General features: G+C 25.1%; 1 protein-coding gene across 3 annotated transcripts in view; it reads left to right on the forward strand.

Annotated features, from left to right (window-relative positions):
• Positions 1 to 16,491, forward strand: part of LOC127282591 (semaphorin-1A) — a 77,844-nt gene extending 61,353 nt beyond the window's left edge. The window contains exons 8-10 of one of the 3 annotated variants that reach the window (XM_051306929.1): positions 7,112 to 7,728; positions 10,677 to 10,887; positions 15,835 to 16,491. In XM_051306929.1, the coding sequence (XP_051162886.1) occupies positions 7,112 to 7,728; positions 10,677 to 10,887; positions 15,835 to 16,108 (1,102 nt within the window). In that variant the 3' untranslated portion in view covers positions 16,109 to 16,491. The remainder of the gene's footprint in view (positions 1 to 7,111; positions 7,729 to 10,676; positions 10,888 to 15,834) is intronic. The other 2 variants (XM_051306930.1, XM_051306931.1) reach the window with 2 other exon arrangements.
• Positions 16,492 to 16,743: the final 252 nt, after the last annotated feature.

The raw sequence follows: 16,743 nt of genomic DNA on the forward strand, positions 1-16,743 counted from the left end.
AATCGAACTTTTAGCGCAATACAAAAAGAGAGTTTAATATAATAAAACTTTTTGAATGCAATACTTTTTTTTAAAAATTTTTAATGTCTTTTCCGGCAAAATTTTTGATTTTTGTATTTAAATAAAATAGTTTTCATGGCTCTAAAAGAAGTTTTTTAAAAATATATTTTGGATCAATCAAAATTTTTATAAACAATAATATAGATGTCTATTTTTTCATTGATAATTGTTCAAAATGGTCTAATTTACTTAAATATTAATAGAATATTGTATAAAAAAAAGACCAAAATTAGGTGAAAATTAATTAATGTCAAAATTTGACAAATTTTAAATAAATTTATGTAGAAAATTTGTAAATAGATTTTTATTAAATACAACTAAATATTAAGTACTTTTAATCTACTTTCATATTATATGCTGACTATTGAATTTTATATCATAGAATTATGGAAAAATTTACCTTCAATGTTGAGAATTTTCGCTCATTTTGAAAACTAATAATTCTTTTTCAAAAAGAGACAAAAAAATCAGTCTCTGTTTTAATATTTAAATTAAATCTTCCTCTTCATCCTATTAAAATTTGTCGTTGGGGAACCAGCTACTTTTTATGTTAATTATATTTTTTTAAAATCTTGTTTGAAAAACGAATTTAGAGATTAAAATGCAAGTAGATTTATAAAATTGAAGTTAATTGTATTAGACAATAAATTAATCAAAAATAAGATGTTCACGAAGTGCTTTCATCTCTCTTTATTCTCATAAAAAAACAATAAAATGTCAAATTGTTTTGTTAACTTCGAGTTCTAATAAATAACCATTTTAATTTAAAAAAATTCAATTTTGTTTTACTACTTTTTTAACTTTAAATTTTATTATAAAATAATTATATTGTTTTTTGTATTCAAAAATAAATTAATAATTTATTAAATGTTTCCCGTATATATTTTTTTTATTTTATAATTTTTTTTTTTTACTTTGAGCGAAAATAAGTGAAAACAGCCAATTGCAAAATTTTTGTCTCCGATTTTTAAGTTATTTACATTTTTTAATAGGTATATGCATATACTTTTACCCCCTAAAATATTTTTCAAAAATATTATTTATCTTGGAAATGAGGGGGGGGGGGGTGAAAGTTTTGGGTAATGAAATTTTCTTTTTGCTATTACTCAGAAACGAATAAAGATAATTGAGTGAATTTTGTTTTAAATTAAAGCTTAAAGTCTATATTTTCATGTCTAATCAAAGCGCTTGTTGTAAAATTAAAGCTTTCAATTGTTAAATTGAAAAAGAAAAATTTTTAATTTTGCTAATTTATTATTAACATCAAAGAAAGAATGTTCAATAATTGAATAAACACATTAACATAAAATTTTATATTAAAGTTCGCCATAATTCACATTAAATTTCACAATTGTCACTTCACATGATTTATATCAAATTTACATGAATATTTAACAATTAATAATTAGTATTTTACAAAGCGTTTACCAATTACTCGTGTGTCGAATACTAATCTAGTTAAATATTAATGATTATTATATTTATGTTCGCATATCTTCACATGTGAACGATATTTTTTAGATCATATATTATATTCTACAATAATAGTAGTTGCTGGAATATTGTGAAAAATTTCAGTTTTAATATTAAATAATTAATATAATCGAATATAAAAATTTTTTTCAACGATAAAATTTCTTAATCTTTTTGAAGCTTGTAAATTTTTTCTGAATGCTCAATAAAAAAAAATTAAGGTTTTGCAGATATTTTATTACTAATATAATTTATTAGCTATTAAAATTTGGCGAATGTATTTTGCTTTGTTTCAGAAATATTATATTTGACAATTTTTTACTTAAAAATGTTAATTCCAGGTCATCAAAAATTTTATATCTCTCTATATGATAAAAGAAACAAAGAGATGTGAAATTGATTTTTCAACTTGAAGTCCTGGAATTGACATTTTTAAGTAAAAAATTTTCAAATTTAATATTTCTGTTATATCTTTGCTAAATTTTAATATTGTTTTATATGTTAATATATTTTATGTTAATTACTAATTCAATAATTAGAGTTAATTAATTAATTATTTAATTACATAATTAATATTATGTTAATAATAAAATATCTGCAAAATCTCAAATATTTTGGAGCATCCAGAAAAAAAGTTACAAGCTTCAAAAGATTTTTTTTTCATTGAAAAAAATTTTTATATTCGCGATTATTATTTTAAAATAAAATTTTTTTAAAAAATAATTCCATCATATTTAAGTGCAAAATAAACTGATTTATGTTTCTGGTGTGTAATAATAAATATTATGAAATTGTTTTTAAATTATGTTTTTAAAAACGTTCAAAATTTATATATATTTTTTTTTATTTTTAATTTTTAAAAGCATGAAACGAAATAAAAATTACTTGTTAATATTATGGTCAATAAACTCATAAATTCATCGAGTTTCACAATATATTAAAACTGGAATTTTTCAAAATATGCCAGCAACCACTTTCTGATGATTTTTAGTGGACTGTTCGAGACGCATGAATAAGCACTAAAGTACATTTTTTAGAATTATGTTTTAATAGAATTTTATTATGTAGAATTTTAATTTTACAGAAAAATAATTGTAAAGAATTTTAAATTTCCAAAATATTCATTTGTTCGAATTTTCATTTTATGTACAAATTAAATTATTAAACGATTATAAATGTTACAGAATTTTTATTTAGACGAAAATTAATTAGCCACAAATTCAATTTGATCAAATCTCAATTTGTGCGAAACGTTATTTTATACCTAGAACTTTTATTTTGCAGAATAGTAATTCAAAAGAATTAATTATGCAGAAAAAAATTATTATATAATTTTACAGAAAAAATGCAAATTGTCGAAAATCAATTTGACAGAACTATTTTGAGGTTAAGTTTAAAATTGACCAATCACGATTTTTGTCAGAATTTCTGATCTAATTGGTCAATTTTAAACTTAACCTCAAAATAGTTCTGTCAAATTGATTTTGGACCATTTGCATTTTCTGTAAAATTATAATATTATGTTAAATTAATATTCTTTCTTTGTAATCTTTTTCCTGCATAATAAAAATTCTTTTAAATTACTATTCTGCAAAATGAATATTCTACGAAACAATAATGTTTCGCACATATTGAGATTCGATCAAATATTGAATTTCTAGCTAATTAATTTTCGTCGAAATAAAAATTCTGCAACATTGATAATCGGTTAATAATTTATTCTGTAAAATGAAAATACGAACAAATGAATACTGTGAAAATTTAAAATTCTGTACAATTATACACAGGTGAACAAAAAAAATTTCATGTTCTGAGCTCGAGGTTAAATACTTTATGTTTTTGGGGTCTATGAAACTGAATCTGAAGTAAGTTTAACCCTATCACGTCAGGTATTTGACATAACCTCAAAAAATCTCAAATTTCGTCCTAAAAATTTTGAAATGAAAAAAAATTCCGATTTATAAGTCTTACCATGTCTACATTATGTTTTTGGGGTCACTGAAGCCAAATCTTAAGTCTATTAAAACTTCATAACGTCAGGCTTTTGATCCTTCTGACATAACATTAAAAACACTAAAAAAATCAAATTTTGGGTTTTTTTCGAGGTTATGTAAAAAAACATGACGTGATCCCAGATAGCACGGAAACTTGCGGCAAGCTTACCGTGCAAGCTTGTCTGAGCTATTGAAATGTCCCACCCAGGGCAAGCTTGCCGTGAAAGCTTGCTGTAAGCTTTCCAGGAAAGGTTGCTGCAATCTTGCCATGAAAGATTGCTACAAGATTGCGGCAAGCTTGCCGTGAAAGATTGCTGTAAGCTTGCTACGTAAGGTTGCAGAAAAATTTCAACAAGTTTCTGGAAAGGTTGCTGCAAGGTTGCTGCAATTTTTAAAAAATACATTTAAAATTTTAAAAAAATTTATTTGTTTTCTAAATTTGAAAATCCTTGTGACGTTTAATTATGTCCTGTTTATTTTCATTTGGAAACTTAACGAGAAAATTTTCGAAACAAATTTGAGGGGACTGGGAATTTAACCCGGGTTCGACAGACACTAACCAAAGACCCTAACCGAGAACCTACTCGACCAACTATTAGAGAATAAAAAAATCTTGCTCTTAACCCTCGTTTTTCAACTGGTTTTCAACTCATATAAACAGTCGAGGGTTAAGAGCAAGATTTTTTTATTCTCTGATAGTTGGTCAAGTAGGTTCTCGGTTAGGGCCTTTGGTTAGTGTCTGTCGAACCCGGGTTCAATTCCCAGTCCCCTCAAATTTGTTTCGAAAATTTTCTCGTTAAGTTTCCAAATGAAAATAAACAGGACATAATTAATAATAATAAACGTCACAAGGATTTTCAAATTTAGAAAGCAAATAAATTTTTTTTTAATTTAAAATGTATTTTTTAAAAATTGCAGCAACCTTGCAGCAACCTTTCCAGAAGCTTGTTGAAATTCTCCTGCAACCTTACGTAGCAAGCTTACAGCAATCTTTCACGGCAAGCTTGCCGCAATCATTCTTAGTATGCTTGCAGCAATCTTGTAGCAATTTTTCATGGCAAGATTGCAGCAACCTTTCCTGGAAAGCTTACAGCAAGCTTTCACGGCAAGCTTGCCCTGGGTGGGACATTTCGCTAGCTCAGACAAGCTTGCAGCAAGCTTGCCCGGCAAGGTTGACAAGCTTGCACGGTAAGCTTGCCGCAAGTTTCCGTGCTATCTGGGATAGGGTTAAATAGACCTCAAATTCGGTTTCAGTGACCCAAAAAACATAAAGTAGACATGGTAAGACCTCGAGCTTGGAACATGAATTTTTTTTGTGTGCCTGTGTTATATTTCTTTGCAAAATTAAGATTCTTTTAAATTAGGGTAACTGTGGGTAATTCTGCTGATTTTCAGTGTAGGTTAATTTTGCAAAGCTTGTTTGAGCTCATATTTAAACCAAATGTAAAAAAAATAATAAATAGGTAACTAAATATTTATATTTAAAACAATAAAGTCTACTTTATTGAATAGTAACACTAAATTGTGTATATTATTGAAAATGTTGAAAATATAAACGTTTTCTGATAGGTGTTCATAGCTGCCATATTCCATAATTTCATGGAATTCAGTCATAGTCTACTTTAAATTTAAATAATTACATTAATAATTAACGAAATTTACATTTTTCTTGGCTATTTCATGAAGTAAGATGTACACTGAAAAAAAACTAGTAGGTTTTACTACTTTTTAACTACTCTTGAGTAGTACAATAGGTCCTCAACTGAATTTAAACGGTTCTATTAACCATATAAAAATAGTTAAACCAATTAAAAATGTAATTGGTAGAATGACATTTTGTGATTGTATTAACTCAATTTAAAAATGTTAAAACAACTCAAGATGTAAGTAGTAGATTTTACTACTTAAAGTGGTTCAATAGGCTTTAAGAACATTTTTTTGGTACATTTAATAAATATTTTGCAATTGAAACTACTACTTTAAGTATTAAACTATACTACTGAAAGTGGTTCAATAGGCTTTAAGAACATTTTTTTGTAGAATTAATAAATCTTTTGCAATTAAAACTACTACTTTAAGTAGTAGATTTTACTACTTAAAGTAGGAAAATAAAATTATTTTTTATTTATAATTGTTTATTATCAGTAAAATTGACTTTTTCATCCTCTCTCCTATACTGACGCTTATTTTATGCCCTAACGATTATGTACCTAACAGAGAAAATTTCTAACCGACGGGAATTGAACCCTCGACCCTAACGCTCGCAATCCGATACCTTAACTGACTAACCACGCACGCTCGCTACGACAGTCTGCAAACTACTCGAAGACTACTTTCTGTTTGTCCAATTGGTAATTTAACTATTTAAAATAGTCATTTTTATTACTTTTATTAGTTGCTATAACTATCCTTTTTAAGTTTTGACTTGTCAATTTTTCATCTTTCAATTATATTATAAGTTGTTTAATTGCATAGTGCATCTACTACTTAAAGTGATAGTTTTAATTGCAAAGGATTTTTTAATTCTACGTCATAAATGTTCTTAAAGCCTATTGAACCACTTTAAGTAGTAAAAGCTACTACTGAAAGTAGTAGTTTTAATTGGAAACGATTTGTAAATTTTACATCAAAAACCGTTTTTCAAGCTTATTGAATTAATTAAAATAGTAAAAAAAATTACTACTTAAAGTACTAGTTTTAATCACAAAGGATTTGTTAATTCTACAACAAAAATGTTCTTATAGCCTATTGTACCACTTTGAGTAGTAAAATCTACTACTTAAAGAAGTAGTTTTAACTGGAAACGATTTGTAAATTCTACATCAAAAATCTTCTTTAAGTTTATCGAATTAATTAAAATAGTAAAAATCTACTACTTGAAGTTGTAATTTTAATTACTGACGACTTGTTAATTCTACAACAAGAATTTTATTGAAGCCTATAAAATCATAGAAATTAATAAAAAATTGACTACTCAAAAAGCAGTTATATTAATTAAAGAAAATAATTCCTTTTACTACATTTCATATAACTGGTGAATAGTAGTTGGATTTACTACTCTTGAAATTTTGAGTTGACTACAATTCCACTTGTTTTTACTACCTTAAGAAAGTTAATTTTACTACCGACCTGTAGTTGTACTTTAACTATATATTTACGTAAAATCAACTATTACTTATTAACTTCTTAAAAATAGTTACATTAACTACATGAACATGATTAGATTAACTAAAAAAGTAGTTATTTTAACTACTTTCTAGTCAACTACTCAATGGTACTTGAATTTCTCGGCAACATTTTTTTCAGTGTAGAATAATTTTTGCGGTCATTTTGAACAAATCATATATTCATAAATGATAAATAATAATAACTTTATAAAAACCGCAACAATTGGTACACCCGTAGGAATACCCACAGTCACCCTACTGTTCTGCAAAAATAATATTCTAGATAATAAAATTCTAGTAAATCAGAATTGTAAAAAATGTGCTTTGTGCTTATTCATGCGCCTCGATTGACCCAATTATCTTTAAAAAAAAAAAAAAATTTTAATTAATTGTAAACATTATTGTTTGTGCTTTCAGTTATAGATTCACACAAATCACAGTTGATCCACAAGTAAAAACACCGGGTGGTAAAACTTATGATGTTTTATTTATTGGCACTGATAATGGAAAAGTGATAAAAGCAATAAATGCCGAATCAGCTGATTCACATCAAAAAGTTAGTCCAGTTGTTATTGAAGAGATACAAGCATTTCCAACGACAATTCCAGTGCGTGGAATAAAAGTTGTACGCGCCTCACAGGCTGGCGATGGTTTAGAGGACGGTCGTCTTGTTGTTATTTCCGATAGTCAAGTACAAGCATTGAGATTACATCGATGTTACAGTGATAGAATTCTTTCTTGTGGTGAATGTGTTGCACTACAAGATCCCTATTGTGCATGGGATAAAGTTGAGGGTAAATGTCGTGCACTAGTTGGACCAGCAGCAACTGATGCCACGAGATTTTTGCAAAGTGTCGCAACTGGCATACATAAATATTGTCCGCCAAGTAAAACTGTAAATAAAGATGCTGGCAGCTTTGGAGCGATATCTGCCAATCAAAATAAATTTCCTCAAGATTCTCTAGCGTCTAATAAAGATGGGCAAGGAGGTGAGATTATAAATATTATGCAAGACGAAGAACAAAGCAGTTCAGGTTAGTTTAACGTATGGTGAATAAAACAGTTTTGTTAAATAAACTGGTAGTTGAAAAGAGAAATTTATTTTTCTATTTTCTTTTTTTTTCGGTGCATGATTATATTCCATAAAAATCATTAAATAGAATTTTCATTTTAAAGAATTTTATTTGAAATAATTATTTTTTAGATATGAATTTTCATTTTTTGAATTATCATTTGACAGAATTTTTTTTTTTATATGAATTTTTACTTAACAAAATTTTTAGTTAGCGAATTTTTGTTTGGCAGAATTTTTTTTTTTTAATTTCTGTAATTTAAAAATTCGAAATTTGGTAGCTAAAAATTTTGTTAAGTAAAAATTCGTATAAAAAAATTCTGTCAAATGCTAATTCGAAAAATGAAAATTTGTCTAAAAAATAATTATTTCTAATAAAATTGGAATATATAATTATGTTCTAAAAATTATTAGTTAGAATTTTCATCTTATGGAATTTCATTTGTCATAATTATTTTTGAGTCGAATTTTTAATTGTTCGCATTAGTATTTTGGAGAATTTTTATCAAAACTATTTTCTATATTACAGAATTTTTATATGACTAAAAATTCACTTCACAGAATTTTTATTTGTTCAAATTTTTATTTGCTCGAATTTTCATTTAACATAATAGGCATTTTAAAAAAATTTTATTGGGTAGAATTTCATTGCATAGAATTTTCTTTCAGATGAAATTTCATTTATTCGAATTATTATTTGATATAATTTCCATATAACCGATATTTCGTACTACAAAATTTTTACTTAGCCGAAAAATCATTTAATAGAATTCCTAATTGATAAAAATTTCATTTGTCCGAAATTGCAAATGGCCAAACAAAAAATCGACAGAAAGATTTCGGCGCGATTTTTAAAAGTAACCAATCACAATTTTTAGGATAATTTTTGATTGGTTGATTTTTAAAAATCGCGCCAAAATCTTTCTGTCGATTGTTTGTTCGGTCATTTGCAATTTCGGACAAATGAAATTTCTATATCAATTAGAAATTCTGTTAAATGATTTTTCGGCTATGTAAAAATTCCGTAGTGTGAAAAATCGGTTATATGTGAAGTTAATTTTCTGTTATATAGAAATTCTGTAATATAGAAAATCGGTTTGATGAAAATTTTACAAAATATTAATTCAAAGAAATAAAAATTCAACTCAAAAATAATTATGACAAATGAAATTCCATAAAATGAAAATTCTAACTAATAATTTTTAGAACATAATATCATGCGTCCGATAAAATTCTTTGAAATAAAAATTCTAATTAATTATTTTTATGGGAAATTCATGCGTCCCTTTTTTTTTCTTATATGAGACGTTCCATTAACAGAGGAAATTTTGATTTTCAGATTTAATTTATACTTTTTCATTTTTGTTGTTTTAGAGATCAATTTTAAGTTATGTCAAAACAGTTTTGCAAAGTTTCAATTATTTTCAATTATTTAAAGCAAAAATTTTTCATGCAATGAAAAACAATTTTTTTTTTTCTTTACTATCAGAAAGTGCATGATCAAAAATAACGAAAATTAGCATTTTTGAAAAATTCAAGTCTTTTTGATATTTATGATTATTTCTTTTTTAAAATTATATTTATTTGCTGCAAACAATAGTTTGGAATCGGAAATTTTTTGAATTAAAATTAAAAAAAAAATATCCCAAAGATTAATTTTTAAAATTAAAAAAAGTTAGATACAATAAACAAAAAGTTCAAAGTGACACAATGGTGTACCGCTGTTCTTTTAAAAGGATTATTGTAAAAATTGTAGGAAAAATATTAAATTTTAATAATATTTTATTAGAAATTAAAAAATCTATTTTTTTTTAAATTTATTTAAATAATATTTTTTTAACACCAAGTTTGTGAATTTTTTTTTTTAATATTTAAATTAAAGCTTGCCATGAGATTAAAAATTTCTACAAAAAAAGGAATTTTTTTAAACAAATTGTAATTTCATAGAATGTTTGATTATAAGAATCGCCACTCACTCTAAAGATGAATTTTTCAAACGGTTTTTATCTATAAAAAAGTGAATTTCGTAATAATAATTAAATTATTAATATAATTTTGCCAATGCAAAAAAGTTAATAATTAATTTTTCGAAAAAATCAAAAAATACATCTCTCAAAATTTCAGTGACTTTTAAGGACATATCAAGCTTTAATTTAAATTTTTTTTTTTTTTTTTTTGAAACAAAAGTTTACGGACTTTATAGGTAAAAAAAAAGTTATTGAAAAATTATTATTTAAATAAATTAACTAAAAAATTGGATTCTTTAATTTCTAATAAAATATTATTTTCAATATTTCTGAAAAAGACGACCTTAAAACTTTAACTAACAATATCTGGAAAAATAATAATTGAAAGCAAAATTATTTTGACAAACTTAAAATTCACCACCCTGAAGTTGGCTTCGACGCTCGGCGTCGAAAATTATTTTTCATGGGACCAAAAATATCAAATTATTTTTAAAATCGTTTTGTGTTCACATAATACCTTAAAAAGTATTTCTCAAGGTTTTATTTGGACGGAAAATATTTTTAAAAAAATAATTTGACATTTTTGGTTCTGTAAAAACAATTTTCGGCGCTGAGCGTCGACGCCGACTTCATGGAGGTTAAAATTCACCACTAAGATAACAAAATGGCAAAGTATAAATAAAATCTGATATTAAAAGTTTGTCCTATTTATGGAACGACACATATATATGTATTTTGAATGAATTTTTGAATTGATTAGTGATAACTAAAAAGAAAAGCAGTGTATTTTTTGTATTTTAAAATTTTTTTTTGAAAAATCAACGTCGAATACTTTTTCTAATATTTGAACTGTGTTATTGTTTTTGAATTTTCAAATATTCATTGAAGTTATTATCGTCTTTTCATAATGTGGCATATCTCTTTAATGTTTATTTATTTTTAGGACCGGAAGTATCAGCAGCGGATTCTCCAACGCCACAATATTCTGTCGAAACTTTAGTAATGGCAGTGGTTGCTGGTGCATTGTCTGCCCTATTCGTTGGCTTTGTTACGGGTTATTTATGTGGTCGAAAATGTAGAAAGGATGAAGATGATAATTTACCGTATCCAGACACTGAATACGAATATTTTGAGCAACGCCAAAATGTTAACAGGTATGTTTCGATGTGATGACTGTTTTATTTTTTTTCTATTTAAATGCCATACAATCGTATAGTAATTTGATACTACTTTTTATTTCTTATAAATATTCATCAAATCTATTCATCAAATTCACTTTTTAGAAGAATCACTCATAATAATAGACACTGTTACACAGAAAAAAAACTGAACTCAGAATGAGCCGTGTAGGTGGCTCATTTTTATTTGCAACAAAAATGAGATTAGGTTTTTTTTTGTGTAAAGACGAATTTTTTTCGTCAATTAGTAAGGTTTGAAATGATTTAAATTTTTGAACGTTTGTGAACAACGAAAGGGAAATTTTAGAAAAAAATTTTTTTATCAGGGAAATGTCAGTGAATTTAAAACAAACTTGCTGGGAAAAATATTGTAAACTTAGATTTGCTATTTATAAGGTACCTAACATGTTCATGAGTTAAAAATCACAGTGTTCAGCAACGCTTAAAAAACATTGAATTCTCTTTGAATTTATTTTTTTTTATCTTGAAAATATTTAAATTCTCTTTGAATTTTAAAATAAAAACCTTGAATTATTTTTCAATTTTATAAAATAATAATTAGATATTAAAAATATTTTCAATTTATCTTAAAAATAATGAATTCATTTCATTGTGATTGAAAATAATAATTTAATGATGTGAATCAATTTAATAATTTATTATTATTCAGTAAATAAAATAAGCCTATATTTCTGGAATTAAGAATTCGATAAAATTAGAAAATGAAAATATTATTATATAACAGTATTAATTAAATAGATAATTAATATTATTACTGTGTAACATAATATTTAATTCAACCAAAATAACAAATGAAATGAATACCTATATCATTAATAAATATAATATTAATTTCATTATAATATAATTAACAATTTACAATATATAATAGATGGTTATTGATCGATAAGAACACAATCAATTTTTAATATTAAAATTAATTAAATACTATAAATTCATTTCGTTCTATAAGCATATTACAAACAAATACAAATATTTAAAATTATTTGTGTCAGTAAAATAGATCAAATTTTAATTTTAACTTTTATGCTTTATATATTGGGGCATTTCACGTGAGATTTTTATTAAAAAAAATTTTTTTTTTTTTTGACTTGAACATTATAAGTCAGTACATACTTTTAAAAAATTTTTTATTTGATAAAGTTATGGAAATTATGATTTTTAAAATTTTTTAAGGTCGTCAGAAGCAGAGTACTTTTGAAATGCGTTTTTTTCTGTCATTTTTTAGATTTAATTTAAATTTTTTCAAATGCTTCCATAGCATTTCTCTGCTTTTTAAATTTTTAAAAAATTTAAATTCCATAATTTTTCATAAAAATTTTGAAAAACAATTTTTTAATCAAAATTTCACGTGGAATGCCCCATATATTTTTTATTATATGAGACATTTGATAAAAAAAAAAAGCCACACAAAATTTAAAGTAATTAGATTGGATTATTATTATTCTGGAAAATAAGTGTTCTATGTGTGAGAGTAACAAACCCCTATTATATTATTACTCATGAAAAAAAAAAAAAAAAAAAAAATTATAGAAAGCAATGGGGGTTGAAATGACTTTTTTTGGGCGAATGACACGATTTTTTTTTCTTTTTTTAACAACAAAAGCGGAAGTTTTTTCCTATAAGAATATTTTTAAAAATGGTCCTAGAATGTTTAATTCTTGAAAATTAATATTTTTTTTCAAAAATGCATTTTATTAATTAAAAAGACGTCAAAAAAACTATAGAAAATAAAATTGATAAAATGACCCAAGTATGAGCGCGTTTAAAAAAAAAAAACTTTTTTTACCTTGATCACTTGACGTGAAATTCCCCATGAGTGGAATAATAATATTTAAAATTAAAAATTATAATTTCGAAAAGTTGTTAATATGTCGAAGCAATTTTGAAATTATTTTTATACCTGCATTCGTATGTTTATATATTTAAATACAAAAGGGACCTTAGGGCGATGGGTAATAAACAGTATACATATAAATTGAAAATCATAAAAACAATTCAGCCAGTTTCAATTAGTGTATTTGCCTGTTTAGACGTGTTTAAAGTAATAGTAAATTTTCTAAATAAGTATTTTTTCTTTATCGTTTTTAATTTGATTTTTTTTTAATTTAGAAATAAATATCTTCGGGAGTGCGTACAAATTTTTTAATTTATTAGCGAACAAAAAAATTTTAGTGTTAAATAATTTTTTTGTTTTTCTTTTTTTGTCAGTTTAGTAAATTTTTTGTTCCGGGAGTGTTCAAAATTCTTAAAATCGCGATCGCTTAAATTTTTAGAATAGATATTTTGTTTTTTAATAACTATAATTTTAACTATAATTAATTTTTTTTAAAATTCTTTGTTATAAATTTTTAATAATATCTCGAATCACTCTATCATTCAATAATTAAATATAGTTTATAAAATTTTTTAAATATTCGTTTACTTATTGAATAATGTTGATTTATTCTATATTTCGATAACTTATAGTTAGATTCTGATATTTATTTATTTGCAATTTACGGGCAATGCCCTTTAATACAATATAAATTACATATTAACGAATGTCAGTAGAAAAAAAAATATAAAGAAGTTTTTAAATTTAAAAATTTATTAAACAATATTATAAATTTAATTAAACTTATTAAATATAATTTTGTTAATAGAACAAAGAAAAAAAAAAGTTATAAACTTAATTATAAAGGGTAAATTTGCTCAATTATAAATTAGCTTCAAATTAGCTTTAAAATAAAGTTTGATTCTTTTATTAATAAATACCAATATTATCTAGTTGTTAATAGAATTATCAAACTTTATTTTAAAGTTATGTACTTTGAAGTAAATTTGTTTGTGAGCGATTTTAGCCTACAGAAGCAAAATAAATCTATCTTACCGTAAATTTTAAACCGAATTTCTATCAAAATTTTACATATTACATCCGAATTTTGTTCTATTTTAAAGTGCCTATTACTACGAAGCTGAAGTACGCAACGTTTATGATACAACGATTTTTAAAGAAATAATTTTTTAAAATGAAAAATTCTATAATTTTTTGCCTAAAAAATATTTCTTTATAATTTTTTGATTGATGAAAACTACAAGAAATATTTTTTAAGCGAAAAATTATAGAATTTTTCATTTTAAAAAATTATTTTCTTTGTGAATTGTTGTATCATAAACGTTGCGTACTTCAGCTTCGTCTATTACTCTAAAATTAAATTATTTTAGTTTTATATTTAATAAAATTTCTTACTTTTTTTTTCTAAAACTCTAGAATGGGACGCACAAATATTTATTTATTGTTAAAAACAACTTTTTAGTTTGAGGTTATATTAATGGGCTAAGTACCCTTAATTCAACACCACAAAAATTCCAACAAGTTTAATGTGGAAAATATTCATGCGTCCCCTTTATAATAAATTTTGTGATGCGTCGCTATAAGAAAGGAATTTTTAGAAGCAAAAATTTATAGGTTATATTTTGAAATTTTAAAGTGAAAATACACAAAGAGGATTAAATTTTAATGCAAATCAATGATATTTAAGACTTTTCTTTATATAAAATAATCAATAAAAACATATTTTAATATTGTGGAAATGAAAAGAAACTTTTAATAAAGGTAAAACAGTCGTAAACATAACCTATATAATTCATTTGCTTCTAAGGTACCTTTCATCGCGACGCGTCACAAATAAAAATGCAAAATTTTCACAATATGGAAATTAACGTCCAAGAAGTTTTTTTTTTTTTTGCTAATTTGTGCTACAAAACTTTTTTTGCAAAACTTAAGAATAAGGGGTCAAAATTTGAAAAATAAAACAGTTTTACGCTCAAAATTTATGTTTAATTCTAATTCCAATCAAAAAATTGTGCAAGTAGTAATTTAACATCAATTAAATTTACAAAAAAATTATTGAAAAAATTTATTTTTCAAAAAAACAAAAATTTTAATACTCAAAAATAATATTTTTAACCCTAAAATGGATAAATATTAAAATTTTTGTGCTTTATTTTTCTCGACTAGCACAAAAATAAACTTCAACAATATTTTAGAAAAATTGTGCAAAATTCCAAAGAAATTGCAATTTTATTACTCAAAAATAGTATTTTTCACGCTAAAATGGACAAATATCAAAATTTTTGAAAATCAATTTTTGGGCTGTATCTGGTTGTTATATACTTATTTAGTACTCATTAGTCGAAAGAATACAGCACAAAAATTAATTTTCAAAAAAAAACAAAATATTTTTAATGCTAGTCGACAAAAGAAATAGCACAAAAATTGATTTTCAAAAAGTTTTGATATTTGTCCATTATAGGGTTGAAAATTTTATTTTTGAGTAATAAAATTGCAATTTCTTTGGAATTTACACAATTATTATTCTAAAATGTTTTTGGGAATTTATTTTTGTGCTCGCCGGAGAAGAATAAAGCAAAAAAATAAATTTTTGAAAAATTTTGAAATTTGTCCATTTTAGAGTTAAAAATAAATTATTTTTGAGTATTGAAATTTCGTTTTTTTTTTTTTTTTTGTTGAAAAAAAATTTTTTGTAGATTTTATTGGTTTTACATTATGTACTACTTCTACAATGTTTTAATTAGAATTAGAATTAAACATAAATTATGAGCGTAAAACTGTTTATGTATTTCAAATTTTGATCCCTATTTTTAAGTTTTTCAAAAAAAAATTTATGCATCACAAATTAGCAAAAAAAAATTGTTTTTTTTTTTTTTTTTGAAAAAATAAAATGACATTGCCAACTTCTCGGACGTTGAAAATTGACAATAATAATAAAAACAAAATATATGTATAAATGAGATGCAAAAATTTAGAATTTATCCATTTATTTATTAATAGAATTTTTACTAACCGACTTTTTTTTTTTTTTTTGTCTCTTCCCTTTTTTTTCCAATTGATTTCAGTAGACTCGCACCCGAGCCAAAATTACTGCCACAGGAAGAAGTGACGTACGCTGAGCCAGTATTGGTGCCTCAACCACCAAAATTACATTCGCCAAAGGGTACAATGCGAAAACCACCACCAACACCAGCGGAGACACTATTTCAATTTCCCGAAGGTTATGGATTTCGTGGTCCACGCGATAATTTTGGTACATTACGCTCACATCAAGGCGATGCATATAGACGTAACGATGGCTTTGCGACAACTCGTAGTGTAAAAAAAGTTTATCTCTGAGAAACGAGCGAGGAGGGAGGTGGTCGTCATCGAAGTTTAGGACGACCAACACGACAACGTCATAACGCGACAACAAGTCGATGTCGCGCCGTGACATCAGGGGGACAATCAACTGGTGAATTAGCTGGACCGAGGGCATTGGAATCACCCTCACCGCCGTCAAGTGATTCTTCCAGTTCCCCTTCGCCTCCCTCCTCGTCACCATCGCCAACCCTTGTTCCAATTGCAATGAGTGGATCATCACCTCCACCTGTACCACCTTGCAGTTTTATTTATCGTTCTTAGTCCAGGTAGGGTAGAAATTAAATATCACAAAAATAAATACATTCTCCTTGCGCGAATTTCAAAAAAAAAAAAAAAAAAAAAAAAAAAAAAAAAGAAAACATGTATAATCATCGATTTAAAACACGGAAAATTTACATACACAAACACAAACACAAATAGACTTAATTCGATAACTATAAAAATAAGTCTTGCATAAAATATTTTAAAGACTGAATTTTCTACTGTTGCCATGGGTGGTGTGTAACGTTATTATTTTTAAGATATAAAAAGAAAGTCCAATTTTTAATATGGACTTGATTCATTTTCTTGTATTAGCAATCAATTAATTGGCTATATATAGATAAATATAT

The sequence above is a fragment of the Leptopilina boulardi genome, unplaced genomic scaffold (genome assembly GCF_019393585.1).
Source record: "Leptopilina boulardi isolate dan_hultmark-lab unplaced genomic scaffold, ZJU_Lbou_2.1 LbouV2_300, whole genome shotgun sequence".
In the NCBI taxonomy this organism is placed as follows: Eukaryota; Metazoa; Arthropoda; class Insecta; order Hymenoptera; family Figitidae; genus Leptopilina; species Leptopilina boulardi.